Raw genomic sequence first — 19652 nt, forward strand, 5'->3', positions numbered from 1 at the left:
TCGAGTCCAGCAATATTTTGTGCATCAATCAAAAGGGACCTTTTGGGGCAAAAACGTCAATTGAGAGGCTTCTGAAGAAAACCCGAAAGTGAGATATAAAACTCAAGCTGATAGAACCCTCTCCAGAGCATCTCAAAAAGAAGAAAAAGCAGCAAATACAATGTCTAAAAATCGCTACATTGAGCAACAAAAGAAAAGGAACCACAGTGCATGGTTATTTTCCCGACCAAACCAAGAGATGATGATGGTATTTGTTGGAAATCCAATTTAAACGTCAGAAAAGTCATATTCTATGCTTATCCCACATCAGTCAGCAAAATGTGTTTCATCTACAATTGAAACACAACTTCGCTCTCTCAAGCACCTACGATGTGCACATTCTAAGTAGCCTCGAGCTAAATTGCGACATAACGTATTCGAAGACACTTCTTACAAGAAAGGGTATAATCAGGCTAATTGACAACCCAAAAGCCGCGTTTAATCCTGTTTACTTATAATAAAGCACGGAACAATGCTTATATAATCACACTAAAATGTGCATGATTCAAAAGGGTATCAGATTACGCAAAACATTTTGCAGCTTTGTTGTGAGTAAACACTTACTCACAACTTGTAATTTCTATTGAAAATTACGTACCTAATTCTAATCAAAATCGAGAAATTCTGAGAACGTTCAAGATACGAAATAAGATGTTTTGTCCTTTGTAGATGACATGCTTTCAAATCCAAGTTGCGGCTTGAATGGCATTTAGGAAATCTCTTTCGAATCGAATTCTATTTTCTGTGGATGTACTGCTGTTATTTTTGCATTTCAATCTCAGATGATTATGCCAAGTAGAAAGATGATCTTTACTATTTAAAATGATCCTTCATATTTTGCCATTCATTGAATCGACCTTCATTTTGACTTCTTGATGAGCCCCTAATTTGTGTAAAATCAGACCAACTCCTGAGGCCTGTTTTTTAAACGTTCTTACCTCGGAGTTAAGGCTTGGACGTTACTCAGAATGAGCATCCACTGACCACTCTGCTAGTTAAAGTCCAAGCACTAAACTCCGAGGTACGATCTCTGGTGTCAAAAATACACAATGCAGACAATCAGCTTTGAGACCGAAGTCTCAAGCCTTTTTTTCGAAGCCTTTTTTCGGACACACTAGCAAGAATTCCTGTGGGTTCTTAAGGTCAACTTTGTGGTTCACCTATGGTTTCTTCTTCCACTTTCCTGTTCATTTGTCATTGAATCGACCATACACTACGTTTTCCATTAGTTCTTCAGTTTGAATTATTTACTAAAGTCAACATCGGCAGTCAATTATGTATTTCTCGATAGTGCCAAGAGACCGACAACTTTCTCTCACACTCGTCTTTGAAACACTGGCTGGCTTTCTTTTTTCACTTTGAAAGTGATCCTCAAAGTATAAAGCTTTGAAAAAGTCAATCTATTCAACATAAATCCGGTGTTCGGAAACATTCTAGGATCATTGCTTAACTATTGGGTATAGAGTAAGATTGTTAATGAAATGAGCGAGTGACATTCTATGGTGAGTTTATCAAACATGCTATGTGATGTTACCCAATCTTCACATTTATAAGCATTCCAACTACGATACATATGTATTATGTTAAATGTTTCCGTTTGAACCCAAAAGAAACAGTCACAACGGAGCGAACCCAGTTCAATATTGCGTCAGGCTTTAATTCATTAATTTGCATCTATCACTGATGAATTTCCATTAAGATGTATGCTTTATGTTATAGACGTCAACAAATGTAAGGCTCTCACAATGTTACACAACAAAAAAAAGAGACCTGTGCTCTTTAAATGTCCAATGGGCTAGAGGCAAGGCGGCTGACTGTTTGCATTTTCCCCATTGGGTTTGTGATTAATAGATAGATGAATCGAATCATTAGCTAGCTACTTTGAGACGCAATTGCCAGGTTAAAGCCTACATCCTCGTTACCAATACATTCAACATGCACACGGCCCTCTTGACTTTCTATACCCATAGATGCATGTTACTTGTTTCTCAATGCATCGAGTCTGGCTAGATAGTTAGTCCTTATCGGATTTCATGTCCCAGTGGTTGGTTTTCCATGGTGATTGCTGGAAGAAACTACGTCGAAACTGAGTTGGGAGAAAGGTTTAAAATCACTTGCAGTTCGTTCAGACATACTTTTTTTTTCCTTCAACAGGGTGGGTTTTCCAGTCTTCCATGGGTTTTAACCTTGAGTGCTTCTATTCTGCTCCTCCTTCCCTGTTTACTGATACTTCACGCTCGAATTTTCCACTCCGCTCAGGGTCTTCTCATCTTGGCTTCATGGGCCACCATCATTCTGATCGTTCTTTCATCCATTCTAACCTGGTAAGTTCCCAAATGTAGTACTTTGGTACATGACCATCCAACCCCACCGTTTATCATAGTTCTATTGAGCTTTTTCCAATCCAAAAAAGAAATTAGGAGGGAAGCGACCACCTCTTTTCCGTTTGGGTTGGACCGAGTGGCCTTCCAGCTCCTATTTTCAACTAGCTTCCAGTCAACGAGAGTCCTTCAAATTTTCAGGATCCCTACCTATGCTCCTGATGGGATCTTTGAAGAGCCATCCTTCAATGAGAGCTCGTTTCCTGCAGTTCAAGACTTCAATTACACTTCCCCAGAGGACAAAAGTGGGGGCCCTCCGTTAGTCTGGTTCCACATCCGGGTGCCCAATCATCTTCTTCCCATTTTTCTCCTCGTTCTGGCTCTTCACACGTGCTTGCCTTTACCGAGGATGGTGGCCCTCATCCTCGGGGTCGGACTGTCGACGTTCCATCTGACAGCCATGGCCATGTTGGACCGTGAACATACATATCTATCTTCTCCGCTTCTCAAAAAGGTAAAACTCTGCCCCACTGCGTCCGGATTTCATTGTATTCAATGAGGATTGGATCTTACGGTACTCGTACAGAGCTGAGGAAAATACGGAAAGCGCATATTATTCAAAGCCGCTCCGATTTAATGCACTCAAGATAAGACCTTCAAAGCCATAGGAGGAAAGGAAAATGAACTGAAGGAAAGCTATGAGATAGCCATTAAATCCTCGGTGAGAGTATCGGCATTCGTAAGGACATCTAAGGAATGAGAAATCTCGACATGAATCTAATGATAATTCGGTTGTCTGAGGGTCTCCCTTAAGCTAGTTGTTATAATCATGCTCTAATTGAATTGGACTAGAGCAGGTCTAGATTTTTTGAATGGGGCTAGAAGATAATTTCTAGAGCTCTCTTATATATTAGAGACAATTTCTAGGCTATACAAATGTCCGAGTTCTGAATGGGAATGAATTATAGAGGAGCAAGCCATCTGATCCTCGTCAATTAGATGAAAAATGTACACAATAAAAGTCCATGACTTTTTTTTACCTTATTTGGAAATGACGGATGCCCCTGTCAAGTTCAACCATCTGGAAATGTCTTTAAGATAGGAATTTTCGTTGTGATCAAAATACAGGGCATTTCAATAATGGTCCTTGGGTGCTAGCAACAAGTTTGGCAGACTCAGGAGGATGGCCATCGAGCCAAGCTAGCTAGCTAGCTAGCTAGCTTGCTAGAACTATTAGTTTCCTTTGGGTGAACATAAATAAATCACCTTCCAGTTACTTTCGAACGCCTTGATCCTTCTTTGTGGAAACTTGGTGGGCCTTTACTATCAACGAATGACAGCCGCTTCCCTTCAGAAGACTTTTGAGCGAACTCAACATTGTGTGGAATCCCGCGTTAAATTGGAATGTGAAAAGGAACATCAAGAACAGCTCCTCCTCTCCGTCATACCCGCATATATTGCGGCCGAGGTGCGTTTTGAAACAGTTTCTTCAGTCCCATTAACCATGATCATCTTCACATGTTACCCGTACGAAAGCTCACATGCGTACATGTACGTACAGTACATGGCATGCACAACGGTGGTTGGCACTATCAAATAGTCCGTATAGCTTGTAGATTGAAGTCCAACAGCCGTATTGACATTCAACTTCATGCATAAATCAAGTTTTCAATCTGCGCACGTGTGCAAAGACCTCCAAGAAGCTACTGAGCACTGCCATACCTGTGCTGCGGGACTAGCACAAGCTACGTTAGACGGGGGAAATTTCAATAATTGATGAAATTCGAATATCAAGCGGACCACAACTCTCTTAAGCTAACATGTCGAAGCCAACTGGGTATGAAATCCTCCTGAGAAAAGAGCGGTCGTGAATATTTTAGGTGAAACGAAATATCATGCTGAGGATGGCGGATGCTTGCCAAGATGGAATGGGTGCCAATGGGATGAACGCTAATACCGCCAAGAGTCAGCGGTTTCAAGAAATGTACGTTCAGCGTCACAATAACGTTAGGTGAGTGAGTTTCAGCCCTGAAAGCACCTATTCGTTTATAGGAGTTAATAATTAATGATGGTGATGATGATGATATTAAAAGCGCCTTCCATTTGTAACGGCGTCATGATGGCTAGATGAGGTCATATATTATTCACAAGACCGAACCATTAGAGCGCCTCTAAAGAAAAACGGAAGATAAACGAGCGTTTTAATACCAACTTTCCAGAAGCGATTTTCATTGTCACCCACGAATCTAATGTGTCAATTACTCAGCTCTCTCTTTATTGTGAAGAGTTTGATAAAGGATTGCTTTGATTTTGTCGCAAACATCGTACCAATTGACCTTTCTCTCATGCCTTCTGACTTTTCCATGGACAAGATCAAATGCGTAATTGTTCCTGAGCGAGAACTGATTGTGAGTTGCTTGTGGCTTTGATGGCTGACAGAGCATATTTCCTTTCCAGCATTCTCTATGCGGATATTGTAAACTTTACCCCGCTCTCGGAGAAACTCTCTGCCTCAGAACTTGTGTTTACTTTGAATCAGCTCTTCGGAAGATTCGACCAATTGGCTCAGGTACGCCTCCATCCCGTATCTCTGAAATTCCCATCATTAACTCATGAGATGATCCTATTCCATTTGAGATTCCAATTTCTGATCCTTTCCCAGGATAACCAATGCATGAGGATCAAGATCCTTGGCGATTGCTACTACTGCGTCTCTGGCCTACCTGTGAGTCGACCTCAACACGCGTGCAATTGTGTGAACATGGGCCTTTCAATGATTGAGGCCATCAAGTGAGTACATGCCAAAGACTGATCAGATTCTGGCCCACTCGCACACCTACCTTGCTTGCGTCGAGGCTGGGAGGTACAGTAGATTTGATGCGTGGTCATTATTGGTCAACGGACGCCGTTCAAGACTTGCTGGCACACCTCACCCCAAGCTCCTCTCCTCTAAGTTTGTGTGTTGAAATGCAAATGAGATATGTCAATCACGTTTCTGTCAAAATGTAAATTTCGAGCGAAAGTCAAGCTGTCACGTCGATGAATGCAAGTTCCCTAAAGACTTGGTAAAGACCTCTTTGACATGAAATGTCTTGCCCTGGCAAAAGTAGATCCAAACCGGATGGGAAAGAAAGAGAGTACGATGTACTCGTATACTGTACGTACACATTTCAAATTGCTTTTGTTTGCTCTGGTGCGTTACCAACATGCACGCAGTCCCATCATCCATCGTTCTTGGTCGTTTTTCTTCAGAACTGTCCGTGAGGTGACGAGAACCAATGTGGATATGCGGATCGGGGTCCACACTGGCAATGTCTTGTGCGGCGTGATCGGACTGAGAAAATGGCAGTTTGATGTGTGGAGCGATGATGTGACCTTGGCCAACCGAATGGAATCTGGAGGAATGCCGGGGTAAGCATCCTCGCCTACCACACCCCCGCCCCATATCTTTTCACAGTTGCGTCTTTACTTGGCCTAGCGTCGAAGCCCTCCTAAAGTGTTTGCGTTATACACAAGCTCAGAATGTGCTCCGTTTTGGCCAGTCCAAAGGCTATCCACCTTCAACGCCCCTTCTTGGAAGAGGCTTGACAGGGTCGATAAGTTTTCCATTTCGAGGCCGAGTTGAGGCCTTTGGGGCGTCTTTGGACCGTGACGAAGGGAAAAAGAGAAATAGTGCTAAAAAACCAAGAGGGTGAAGAAGAAGAGGAGGAGGGGAAGAAAGAGGAGGAAGAAGAAGATTGTGCTCCTCTTCTTTTTCCCCTGACTGCCTCCCAGGGCTCGACTAACATACTCGCTTGTCTCATGTACTAGACTCGGGTGATTGAGATATGACTTTGATCTAGTTTTGCTTTAAAAATATCTTCAAAGTGTCACCCTTGACTTTGACTTCAATGCCTACACAAAATGTAAAGAGGAAAAAAGCTGTCAGTTTATGCATACTGAATGACATGAAAGTGAGTGAGGAGAATCCCTAGCTCAAGAGACTTGCTTGGGGAGCCCTCTCATCAACAAACCTCTAAAGTCGGACACACGCATAGCTTCGACAAGTTCTTAACAGAACCCTCATCATCTACAGGAGGCTACCCCTGAGAAGCTTCGAGTGGGTGGTGGCCATGCTTCTTGGTTGGGAAGGAGGAAGAAGGCTGGAGGTTGTTCTCACTCGAAAAAAAACAGACCCTTAGGAGTTGGTCACGGTTCGGGTTTCATAGTGAGCCCTAAACCCGCTCGCTATCAGACCTTACATCGAGTTAAAACATGCTACGGAAAACAACTGCAGCTTTGGAACATAATCTTTTGGGTTGGTTTGTCAATCCATCAAATCCGTCACCGAACGAGTCTCAAGCCAAAGTTTCATTTCAACTTGCCACCGTGCTAGCTTAATTTAGCTTTTTGTACCACCGTTCATTTTTCATTCCCTTTTGTCATTGCTGAGACCATCAAAAGTTTGAATGCGCCTTTTTACATAACCGACCGTAACTTTAATCAAACTCAACAAGTGGCGAAGAGTGGACCTCTTTGAAATTGGGTACTGGCACTCAAAAAGTAGTGAACAAGTGAACAAGGAGCAAAACCGACTCAAGTAACGACGCACTCTCTCATGCCATATTCTAAATAGGTGGTCTGAATCTAAGCTTATCGACTAGGATCAGAATCAAGGTCTCGTAGTAGCCTCGCACGGCCTTGCTCGGTCTTGAACGAAACTCAATATTTTGGATGAGAGGGGAAAAGCGAAGGGAATTTCCTCGTCCGAAAACTCCTATCCTGGAAAGACACTGTACGAACGGTAGAAGAGGAGAGTTTGGAAATTGAGATTGGAACCAGAAACACACACCGTAACGTACAGTAAAACGCGTTAGAGTAGTACAACTCGTCGAAAAGAAGGAGAAGGAGGAGGAGGAAAAAGAAAAAGAAGAAGAATCCGCCCTCGGCAGAGGTCCTTGATAGTTCTGAAAGCCCTCTCCAAAGCAGAACTGATGAGACCATCTCGCACCTAACACTCCATACAGTAGTCACCTAAAAACTTCATGAACCAAGGAAGACGACGAGAAGAAAGATGTTGGCTGAGAAGCTCGATGAAAGAAAGTTGTGACCAATCTGAAAGTATCTCTAATCTCCAGATCAGCCGAGTTGGTTCCAATCGTAGATTCTAACGAAAGCGCCAGAATTCTAGATTATCTAACGGACTAATGACTTCCTCGCACCTCACAGAGGGTGTATTTAAGCGCCATAGTTTGGCATGATATAACCCAGGTCATCGACCATCATGTGTGTCACAAAGGAACATCATTTGAGGGGTTTCCTCGTCCAGATGTTCGTTTGCCCAACAGGCCTGTCCTTCTGCTCCCTTTCGAACGAGGTCTCTCCATTCTTTTTACCCATGCCAGACTGAATAACCACCCAGAAGAATCCCATTAAATACCCAAGCAGGCTCAAGACGTGATAAAGGCCGCTTCACGTTTTACCGAGAGTTGATGATCTACCAAACCAACCGCCGTACTCGTACGTGTATGTCAGTAGATTAGGATACTCAAAACCTGGTGACTGTTTGCTCGGGTGCTTTCGTCGTTCACCATAATTAAATTCCTTAAAGGCTAACTAACTTTCCGAAAGTGCCTCCCCAACTGGTGGTATTGGGTTATGGTGGGGAGCTCACTTACTAGTCTCCATAACAAATCCGACCTCCATTATATTTTTATACGTACCAAAATGGGCAGTCTTCGTGCAACAATGTGTGCATAGAGTGGAAGGAAGAGGGCTCATGTCTTAGGAAACCTGAGCTCCCAAGATGATGAGTTGAGAGGCACGGATAAAGAGAAAGAATGTGGGAATAAGAGCAAGAAGACAGAGCCTTCACTTAATGCCTCTTTGATAATTTGGTTGGGCATACTGATAAAGGCCATATACATATTTCATGAGATTGTTGCGACCATTCATTTCGCCCCCTGGTTGCCGTTCTGGTCGTGCGTTTTCCACATTACCTACCAACGTACTCCAACCATAGTACTACTGTACTACAATGCAGCACGTATGCTGGAACCATAGCCCCGATCTTATTTTAAAAGCCATCGAGCTGAGTGTTGGAACGTACTGAAGGAAAGTATGCCTCTCATTATATACCGTAGTACTTATATCTCGCTCTCAAAGAACAGCTTCTATTGTTTGTATAATTTTCATATCTTGATACACTTCCATCCAACCAAATTTTCATTGGCTTATCATTAGGTATTCGAATCTTTTTTTTCCGTGCACAGTCATATGAAATAGTGTGGAAAGACACCCCAAATCAAAAGAGACATGCCCGCTCAACAGATAGGTTTGAAATCATTTTTGGAACACATTCCATTTCAGGGACGCCCGTTACTTGAAATTGGGATTGATCAGGCTCAAGGGCTAACAATTCTGGGGCTTTATAAATGGTTCTTTCCACTGAGCGAGGCGTTTTTTCGGTCTGGGGCTCGAATGATAGGATGACTCACAAAGACAAGAGAAAAATTGACGCGATGTGAGCTTTCAAAGAATTTTGAATATTTAGTGAGACTTCGCACACTGACAAGTTAAGACGAACGGGATGTTCACGAAACTTGACAGTAGATAAGACTAGGTTTAATGATCACTACATACACAAACGTGTCAACCTCAGATTCGTTTCATTGCCACTGTCAAAATTTGCATTCATGCAAAAACTGCACGCACCTCACCCGTGGGACATGATCTGAAGTACAGAAGTGCACGACGGTATCAAGAAAAGTTTGAACAAGATCATTTCTGCGATGGATTCTCTATACTCAGTATCACATTCCCGCTTGATGTGCGGTCTTTCAGCCTCATTTGAACGTGGCAACGGAGAAACTGACATTAATTAAGCGTTTTCCAATTTCATTTTGTTTCAATATATTTCTAATGTAAGATATTTTTTTACGTTTCTAGGCGAGTGCACATCACTCGAGCAACTCTTATGGAACTGGATGGGAAATTTGAAGTCGAAGAGGGAAACGGTGGAGAGCGAGACGAAGTCTTGGCCAAAAATAATATCGAGACTTTCTTAATTATCTCCCCACCTCTGGTGAGTAAAAAGACATGTATGTTTGTATGTTTAAGAATCAAGATCCAGATGCTTCAGATACTTCAGGTGGTGATCTATGTAGAGACATTTCCGTAATTGTGAAAAATTATTTGGCCTTTGGTTTTTTTCGTCGATCAAGCATATCGGCAAGAACAGATGGAAAGAGATCGTTTGAGAGAGTGATGAATCTTAATGGGCTTTCCAGCCGAGGGTGCCTGAAGCAGATCTACGTATAAAGATGCTAATGATATTATTTGACTTTACTGCATATGGTTTCATTACTCCATGGAACTCATATCTCGTTGTTTTCTTTGACAAATCAAGGACTCGTCTTCAGTGGGCGGAGGATTTGGTCGAAGGCCGGGAAGCTACCGACATCAATCATCGAACTCGTCGTCCTTGATGAATGTGAGTGGGAGCGGAAGTGCGGGCGGGGCTGGAACAGCACCAGGAACAGGGGGAATTGTTCCACTTGGCAGCGGTGGTGTGGGCTCTGGAAGCGCGACAACAACAACGACAACAACAATGGGAGGCATGATCAAGTCCAAACGGAAACATATGGAATGCTGGGGAGCAGACAAGCCCTTCGCTAATATCACGGAAAACAATTTGACGGCCAAAAGCATTGCCATAACGGTGAGTGAGTACGAAATAGGGGCTTGATTGACTTGTTGAGATAAGATAGTAGTACAATATATGTATGTACTTTTGGGAATGGGGAAATAGGCCTTTATTCCGGCTGTGCTGGGACGATAAAAACTGAGTGTGAGAGTCAACTGACTTTTACCCAATGAACGGCTCTTTAGTCAATCGTGTAATCCTCAAAGTTTGAGGGTGCTCTCATCATCCTAGTTCACAACGAAGTATGCACATTTTGCTGGATACGTATGAGTATGTACTTTCTCCCGTTCCATCAATTTTAATTTCCCTCGAAGAAAATGGAGCACGAATGAATGCAATGAGAGCTCCTAGTGAATGAATACCTTCGTAATTGAAACGTGGCAGGTGGTGCATTGGGCTTTCAGGGGTTTGTGTGTATTTACGCTGTTACTGTTCCCTCCAGCTCTTGGGGAACAAGGATGGACTTGTTGAATCACCTACACGCCATGTACAAAACAACAGATGGTTCCCTCGTGCCTGCGTTCTGGGACCATCCACTTCAATTAGCCCATTCTCCAATCGATTTACAAGGGTCAATAGTCAGGCCTTTATCTTGTTCCAGACCTTGCTTGGCTGGCTCTATAAATTTGTTTGCTGTTCCGAGGAAGATGAAACACTATGAAGCACCATCTCTCTGCACTTTCCTACTTCCTTCCTTCCTTCCTTCCGTCCGTCCGTCCGTCCTTCTCTCCTACCTTTCTTGCTCCTTCGCCTTTTCCCATTTTGTTTTGATAGTTGCCTTCTTTTGTCCTGAGATCGAAAAAACTCCGTCTTCAAGGACCGACCGACCGCCCAAACAACCAGCCAACCACTACCTCAGCCAAAATACATAGTTGAAGCAGTGATTCTAGAGTGGAGGGATCGGGTCTAGCCGTGGTTCAAACTAGAAAGAGGGGACAAAAAGAGTTTTAAAAAAAGATTGAAAACGGGCGCCCAAGCCAGACAGCCAGCAATCAAACCCAGCAACCAACACAGAGTTAGAGAGCCCAACAACCTCAGAGAGAATCAAAACACATTCATTGAAAGGACGCTTCCTCCTTCTTGAATCTTTCAAAGGGCCTGTGGCAATTTCTAGGTTGGTAGAATTGGAAAACTTTTTTTTTCTTTCATCTCATCGGCCTCCAGACTGTTTTTTGGGTTGGATTTCAATATTGATATGGCGGAGACAATTCTGGCTCTAGATCAAGGTACAACATTTTCCAATAACGAGAAAGATTTCGACCGAGTTTACCTTTCTGGCTTCATCAAGACTTTTTTTCGATTTTTTTTCGATAGCGGCTCAAATATTGATTCTCATGCCGGAAAGGATTCCCTGTCACAGACGGATTTGTACTGAGATCGTGGCCGCTTTTTTCTTTTCTTCTTCTTCTTGCTTCGGTCTTTCGAGGATTTTGATCAGAGCCTCCCATCAAAGTAACTTTCTTTCTCCATTTCCAGACGCTCTCCATGATTGAGTCGAATCTACTTCCCAACAGGTAAATATTGATACACCGAGTCACTTTCTGGATGGACGAAGGCCGACAAGCGTGTTTCTCTGTCCTTTTTTTCGTCTCCAGAACTCGATGTTGCGATAATAACAGCGATCTTCGACCAGGTTGGCTCTGCTTCCGCTCTTTAGCAACGGAGCTCGAATATCAACGTCAGCCGGATCCCAACTTTCCCTACTATGTCGCCTGTGTGACGATGATCTTTGTGTTCCTATCCATCATACAGTTTATCCTCATTCCCAGGTGAGTCCGGGGGAACCTCTCCCACCAAAATCTGAATGTCCTATCCCGAAATGGGTTTCTTAAACGGTCGAAAAGGCTCCCAGACGAGGCTTTTATAGACGAGCATCGAAATAAATACCATTCATGTGGAAGGAACTATGTCAGACAGAACGAGGAAGAGAGATAAACCCGTCGGGGATCTGGCTTCTAATCGATGAGGCAAGTTTATGGCAAAGGATGTGTTTTCCGTTCCTTATCTGGTGGCGAGATTCTAAGTCATATAGCGATCAAGGCGCCGGATCTGAGGAGCTTTCAGCCGACCTTCCTCAAGTTCGCTTTTGCTTATTTCTCAAAAGAATCTTATTTTAATACAAACGAAGTCAATCAAAGCCATTCGGACTTGATTTGAAAATGGCTGCTCTGATCGAGGGAACTGCTGAAGGAAGAGTACCCCAACCTTTCCACCAAACCAATCAGATTGACAGAATTAGAAAACGGTGGTTAGTAAACACTAGATGTCATCATCTATTTCGTAAATTGTGTTTCGCCTACGTACTTTGACATTGGTTTGACAACCTGGCATTTACTAGGTGCTGGCGAACTTGAAATTGGAAAAAAGAAATTGGTGGGCGAGGTGCACAAATACCAATATAAGATTAAGCAGTTTGCAGGGAATTTTTCCAAATTGCCCCTTGGGTAGGGTTACATACAGAAGGATTCTCTAATTTGTAACAGGGTTTGACGCTATTTAGTGATAAGAGGACTCTACATAAAAAAAGTAGAAAAGGTTGTAAAATATACGTCGTGGGCATGTTTCTGCTTTTAGATTTTGACATACTCCTTGCAACCCGATGTGGACCTTATAGGGGCTAAGCTTATCTTGTTTTAATGTTACCTCGGGGGTATCCAGTAGGATCAAAAAGATATTAGGGTTGGGAGAGCCATTCCCATCTGGAGTCCGAAAAAAATAGTCCAGACCCCCCCTGAGGAAATCGGTCGCCTCGTGGTTGGCTGGCTAGCCCGCTTTCGCCTTCTTCACCTCCTTTTCCTTGCTTTTCCCTTTCCCTCACATCCTTGAAAGCAAATCGCCTTCAAGATTCCAATTCGTGTCGAATCATGTCATGGTTAATGGAAGGATAGTGGACCTGGACTTTTTTCTTCATTTCTGGTCTTTTTGGACACGGGTCCAATCTTTTTGTTGCGCTGAGCTTGTCACAAGCTCTGCGTCTTGTTTTTATGGCCCAGCTTGATCCCCTTTCCGATTTGCGCTGATCAACTGATGTGGTCCTAATCTCTCTTTCCCGCTGGCTGTCTGTGAACACATAACAGATCCTTGATGTGGAATACTCATAGCCCAACCAACATTCCAAAGACTATCGTCCAATGAGTTACTCTGTGGCATGTACGTATGAGTTTCAACCTTGAAAGAACATGAGAACATGTTATTCCGCTAAGGATCAGAGAGCAAGCAAATGAAGATGAATCCCTTAACCACTCTTACAACAAAAGGGCTGGATTTGTTTCAGCTCAACAATATGGTGTTATTCTCTTTTGATGGCGGCTTTCACGTATTCAGAGATTCATCTTGTACGTCATTGTTCGAATTGAGAGACCACGGTTTCCAGTTCGAAAAAAGCTCCAACGAGAACCAAGACCTTGGGCGACTAGTCTATGATAGTTGTGCAAGGGTGTGGAACACTGCCAAGCTGGAACGTTTGGACTCTCGTCCCAGAACTTTTTCTCAACCTAGCCTGGTTGTTTGTGAACAAGAAAAGTGAGACGACAAGCTCCGAGGTCAGAAAGTTACACCATATCACTCTATCGTTCAGCTTTTCTCAATGTTGTACTACTTTGATCCAGCGAATAGAAAATGTGGATTTCACACTAACACATCTCGACCCTAGATAAAGTGTGGGACTAAAATGGGGCTTTTCCACCCTAAGGCTCGTTTTCAAAAAAAAGTGTAAATGGCGCTCGACGTCTTGAATTTCCTCACGCTGGAAAGAAGTTGAAATGACTTCTGGCAGTTGAGTGTTATTTTTCTCTTTCTCTCCTCGATCAAGGTCGCCCACTGACTTAAGGGAGAAAAAGCCTTTGCCCAAAACTCAACCACGATCGACGGGCATTGGCGAAGGTTATACAACAACTTTGGCTGAAAAGTCCGCCCGATCGAAAAAGTCCATAAATTGAAGGCGAAAGAATTTGAGAGAACTCGACCCTCTCGTGAGCCATGACAAAAGTAGTATCTTCCCACGATGTGGTTCCAGATACAATAAACCTTATCGTAAAAAATGCGCTGACTAAAGAAATGGAACAAGCGTCAGAAAATGCTACCACATGGTTGCAACGAGCGCTTATTTTGTGGTCACATTGTACTGATTACTTCTCACTCCTCAGGAGATTAGGTAGCACATCTTATGCGATCGTACAACATATTCCATTATCGACGGTTATCGGGTGCTCAAAGTGCTCGAATGCTTTAGTTATCGGGTTCATTTCAGCACTATCTTCTCTGAGGCATCTCGGTATAGTTCAGCATAAGTTCGTATGTGCATATTCGTAGTCACATACAAACAGGTTTGAAAAGAAATACATGGGTTTGGGTTTGCTATGCAAATATGGTAACCTAGAACGAGGGACATATTTGGTTGACAGCTTAAGAAGAAGGCACTAGGTAGAAACACAAAGAAGTGTCGATGGTTCCACGGATGTGTTTTCTCATCGCGTGTCATTGTCCAAGATGTTTGAAGGCTCCTTCTCGCTCCAGCTCCATGTCCCGAATGTACAAATAAACCTCAAAAGCTCCCATTGACATCATGGTCTTGACAGAGTAACAGAGAAAAAAAGGTATCGCTTAGCATAGCATGGTGTGCGCGAGTATGCTTGCCTCTTCCATATGGTTCGTGGACCAGTTTTCTCGTCTATCCCAATGGAACATGGTGGTGTCATTACTTTCATGACACATTTCTTCCTCCAATGACCAGTCGGGAAAGCAGATTGGATTAGTTCCACTGGATCTTGCGTAACTAACCAAACACATCGTTAGGTGTCGTTGTATGTACGGTGTCGTTAAGGGCTATGACTAAGAAGCGATATGAAGAACATACCGAGAGCAACCGCCTTTTACCTTGAGTGCATTTTGCATATGTTATTTTAGGTCACAAATCAGCTCGTCAATAACAATAATTTTTCCATCAAATGTTAAGGCGAGGCTTCATTTGTGACCACGATAAACGATACATGGTTAGAGCGTTTTAACTTGGAGTTATGACACTCGTATTGGAGACTCACAATCGATCCAAGATGCTACCAATCTTTTCTCGAAGAATCTATTGTCGAGTGATTATGGCAAGTCAAGATCTGGACAACGTGCTCTTGAGAAAATGAATGAATGAATGGGGATTATGGCTGCGAGCGTGACACTTCTGAACAGAAGTGATGGAATGCTCAAGAACATAGCAGCAGTGCAATAAAGACGGATGCTACCTTACACCAATCAACAATGGATCATGGACTTATCTAAGAAATTTTGGAAATGAGTTGGAAGACAGAGAGGAAAGGCGACAGGAAGACAGGAAGACAGTGACAGAGTGAGTTGAAGCTTGGGCCCTGCATATTTTGGATCGGAAAGAGACAGCCTGACATCCTAAGGAAGAACAATGAACATTTTCTTAGGCATCTTGCCGAAAGAGGAGTTCACTTTTGACTAGTTTGGGGCTCGAAGAGGATCCAATCCTAGAACGAGGATAAATCCCAGCTGGATGCGAGTTACCATCACCCAGTGAAAGCAAGACGAAAATTCTCGACTCCGGATTTGAAATGATCCAGCCTTACTCTCTTGAAATGAATTGCGTGCTTTGCTCTCATAATGCAATGAGAAATCTGAGCGTCTTTCCACATGGAAGACTATGCAGTCATAAGTCCAATGATCTTGAAAGCGACCCAAGTGCTGCTAGTTAGTTAGCTAGTTAGTTAGTTAGTTAGTTAGAGATAAAGAGACGACAAGCAAGATGGAAAGTAGAATTGCCTGGGAACCTTTTGATGTCGATGCACCAAAGTGTCAAGTCCAAGGACAACTTTTCCATTAATTAATTTGACTTTCTAAGCGCCAATGAAAAAGCTCTCCGAAGTTTCGAGTCGCACGAAATGAATCATTTTTCTTTATGCCTCGAGGAGGAAGCACATTCCTTACCTAAACTTTGAATTCTTCACGTCCGTAAAGGAATATCCCTTCCACATTCAAAGTGGGGATTTTGCTCATTCAAAACAGTATGTTTTCATCCGTAACGGTGAATGTTGAGGAAAGATTCCCTTCTCCGATAGGCATACTGTCTACATACAACGGTGGTAAGTCCTCCATTCATCGTGTTTTCTGGGTTGATATTTCAGTACGAACCTCATGTTCCTGGCATGGGTCCCCACTGCCTTGGTATTGTCGTTCTTCCTCGTGTTGACGTGGATGCCAATGCTGTCATGGTCAAAAGGTGAGTTCGTCAACTGGACGACGAGTGAGTGTTTTAACGTTTGGTCCGTCTAGGAATGTGATGAAATTAAATGAATCTTTAGTCTATGATTTTATTCATTCATGTTCAATTAGATAAAAGCTTTTTTACTTTGAAACAAACTAATTGAATGAGAAATTGGACGATTTTTTCTTTTTTTTGGGGGGGGAGACATTTTTTTCAAATGGGGATAAGTTTCCAAGAGTGAGATAAGTGGATTTGAAACGAGTCAGAACTTGTTGTGTGATTTGTAACGGTTAGGAAAATGGTTGCTATTGCATAAGCACACTAAAGCGATACGTCAGAGTGTTGTCAGTCCCATAGTCGACTAGGACAAGTTAACAAAGGTACAGAGTATGGCATTGTTAAGGACTGGCTGGTCATAATTCAGGTCCATTCAGGTTCCACTCAAACTCGACCCAAGTTCCATCTGAGTATTTCTTTGCATGTGAATCCGAGCGGTAAATTGGAATTGAATAAGCCATACAAACTACCTACACTGGCATTCTATGTGAAATGGGTTGCTCTTGTTTGTCTTTGTTCTACACCAATTTCTGGCCGGCAATATTGCATTGAATTGTAATCGGTTGTGGCGCCTTAAAAGGAGGGGCGTAAATCCAGATTCGCAAACAGATTGACGGTCTGTTTCCGACAGAGCAAACAGTGGCAATGAATTTCCAACCACCTGAACTATTTTCTGAGATACTCAAAGGGTCAACGGAACAATTGAAAAAAAAAGAATGCGGCTTGTCTCCAGCCAACCACAGTACCAACGACCCTCGTGCTTCAGTAAGTAACCATTGATCCACTCATTTCGCTCTATCATACTAACTTTAGGGTGCACCCGGCTATCTAATATTCTCAATCCCCAACAGAGCTGTAACCGTGAGGGGCATGCTGACTGCTGAGACAAGGAGGAAGTTTCTTTTCTGTATCATGGTATCTTTGGCGCGAGTTCGCCGGTGAGAAGCGGACAAAAAAGTTTGGACCAAATCTGGTCCTGGCCACCGAGTGCAAAAGTTGTTTCTCTCGACAAAGCTGTACTTACGTCTGTAGTGGATACCTACCTAGCTATCCACTGCCTCCATTGACGACTTCTAGAGTAGGCAAAGAAACGGTCTTACGAATATATGTAGGTGCGCACATTCGTCGAGACGTTCTCCACACAAAGTTCCTTGTTCTACCGAGAAAGACGAAATCCGTCAGGACAACGAACGACCTCCGCGTTCTCTCCGTCCTCTTCGTAAGTGCTGTTGTTGGTGTCCCCATTTGAGGTCCTAGGAGCCCCAAAAGTCAAGTCACTCGACTCTAGGTGACCTTTAAGACGAACAGGAGGACTGCCGTCTGGCCTTCTGACTGTGGAACAAAGTTCAGAAAATGGTAGAGCAAGAAAAAAGTTGCCCTTCGTTTCCAACCTTACTCGTAGCCGGCTCGCCATCATTGGTACAATTGTAGCAGCGACGGTAGGGACACCAAACAACCAGGGCTGCCATACATGTTGTGGTGACTTTGTTCAAATAGCCTCAAAGTTTTATTCTGAACAGTTGTTGCCATTTGGCGACCTTTATTTCTAGAACAATATCCTTTTTCCTTTTGAACTTTTATAAAATCAAAAAAAAATCATTTTTTTGATAAACATTAATTTTGATCTAAAATAATGTCAACCTTTAAATTATGTCCTTTTTTCTTAAACAACTTAGGTTCTGCAGATGAACTTAACTCTTTAGGTGAAAGCTGCACCTTCAAATCAAGCAATTGTAGATAATTTGGCATATGACTGTTTTCAAGCCACAATGATAGTCATGTCCTTTTAGCTTGGCAACTCTGCTCGTACCTGTTTGTGACTGGAACGTCTGAAGTCCTCTTGTGTATGTCTCCACATTCTTGTAGGCCTCATTTGACACTTGAAAACTTGAAAACGTAACTTGGCAGAGGGCTTTGGAAAGAAAAATCATTTTTTTCAAATTTCACTAAGTCCATGTCATCTCTGACTCAAAAGGGTCCTTCCAAGTCAAATTTTGATTAGTAGGAACTCAAAACTTTATGATATTTCGTAGCCTTGAGATATATTAACACTATTTTGGTGTACCTAAAAACATGAGGCCTTTTTTCTATAGCAAGCGTTTTGACTAGATTTAATCCATAAAACACCATAGGTTGGCAGTGAGTGATTGACAATAACTTTTCCTTGCAATGTTTCTTTCGCAATCAAAGGTTGATTTGACATGAAAAGTATATTAAGAGGCTGGAAGTTGGTTCGTTCAAGTTCAGCTTGAATGAGGAATTAAGTCTTTGTCGTCAAAGATGATTTTGAAGCCTTCTCTGAATAAAAAAAGATGTTGAGATACTAGGCAAATATTGAATTCAACTAAAAATAAAGCGGTTCTTGTACTATAGCTTTTCATGCCACTCAATGCTCCCTGTGGGGCTTGTCAAATGAACGCGTTCATGAACAACTGACGTTATTCCATGGAGTAAAATCAAAGACAACATGCTCAGCCAAACCACACTGTGCATGCATTGAATTTTGACGCTTATATCATTTTACCTGCTCGTCTAAGCAAATATCAATGTGGTATTGAGCCAATTTGTTGTAACACAGCTCACTCCCCATCACTTGATTATTGAAGGTGCGACTTGACTGTGATGTTTGTCTTAGTTCTCCCTCCTCAAAATGCCCAAAATCAGGGTGCCGGACCACATTTTTCCTTGAATTTCCTTCACTTGACAGTCCCTTTTGATAAAGATCGTGAATCGGGGATATTAACAAACAAAAGATGCGACTGCATTTGGAGCTGTCATTTAACAATAACTGTGTATGGATTTCAATTAAGGTAATTTTTTGCACATTTTTGCTATAAGATTGCTCAATCAGTTTCTTTATTTGATTTGTGAGCCGACCAAACTGAACGTTAGAGTGCAGCTTGTTTAAAAAAAGAGCTCGTAGCATAGCCGGATGATTCCAAAGTGTTCCATTTCATTTGGAGCAAAGCTGACGTGACTCTCTTTCCATAGCGGATATTGAATTTCTGCTAAAGCGGAAATCCCATGTCGTCCATTAACGGAGAATGACACCCAAAACCACGCAAAGTTTCCAAAGCAGTTTCTGGTTGCATTTCCGCACAGATCTGCACCTCATGGCTCAAGGGCAACATTTGGATCAAAATGTGTGTAAATTCTACAACAGGCGTAGTAGACCATGGGTTACCTAACGAAGCGGTATGACACGCGTCCAATAAACATACCTGAAAGGCATTGCAGAGCTTTCTTAGAATACTCATACTCAAGTCGACAAAAACCGTATATCATTTAGGAATTGAATGCCTACCATTACATATTACCAAAATATTCACCAAGC

At 42.6% G+C, this 19652-nt stretch overlaps 1 protein-coding gene and 1 long non-coding RNA gene across 2 annotated transcripts in view; one reads left to right on the plus strand and one right to left on the minus strand.

The window, feature by feature from the left end:
• Positions 1–19652, plus strand: part of LOC131882946 (adenylate cyclase type 2-like) — a 34453-nt gene that overhangs the window by 6051 nt on the left and 8750 nt on the right. Inside the window, exons 3-14 of the mRNA XM_059230241.1 lie at positions 2194–2363; positions 2562–2874; positions 3634–3828; positions 4241–4371; positions 4818–4929; positions 5023–5150; positions 5613–5771; positions 9288–9423; positions 9748–10059; positions 11521–11558; positions 11640–11813; positions 16182–16276. Coding sequence (XP_059086224.1) covers positions 2194–2363; positions 2562–2874; positions 3634–3828; positions 4241–4371; positions 4818–4929; positions 5023–5150; positions 5613–5771; positions 9288–9423; positions 9748–10059; positions 11521–11558; positions 11640–11813; positions 16182–16276 — 1963 coding nt within the window. The remainder of the gene's footprint in view (positions 1–2193; positions 2364–2561; positions 2875–3633; positions 3829–4240; positions 4372–4817; positions 4930–5022; positions 5151–5612; positions 5772–9287; positions 9424–9747; positions 10060–11520; positions 11559–11639; positions 11814–16181; positions 16277–19652) is intronic.
• On the minus strand, positions 9418–18618 carry LOC131882950 (uncharacterized). The gene is made up of 3 exons (XR_009373560.1): positions 17362–18618; positions 15985–16325; positions 9418–9916 (listed from the first exon to the last, which is right to left on the minus strand). It is a non-coding gene; the product is annotated as an uncharacterized LOC131882950 (long non-coding RNA).

This window comes from Tigriopus californicus, chromosome 7 (genome assembly GCF_007210705.1).
Source record: "Tigriopus californicus strain San Diego chromosome 7, Tcal_SD_v2.1, whole genome shotgun sequence".
Lineage (NCBI taxonomy): Eukaryota > Metazoa > Arthropoda > Copepoda > Harpacticoida > Harpacticidae > Tigriopus > Tigriopus californicus.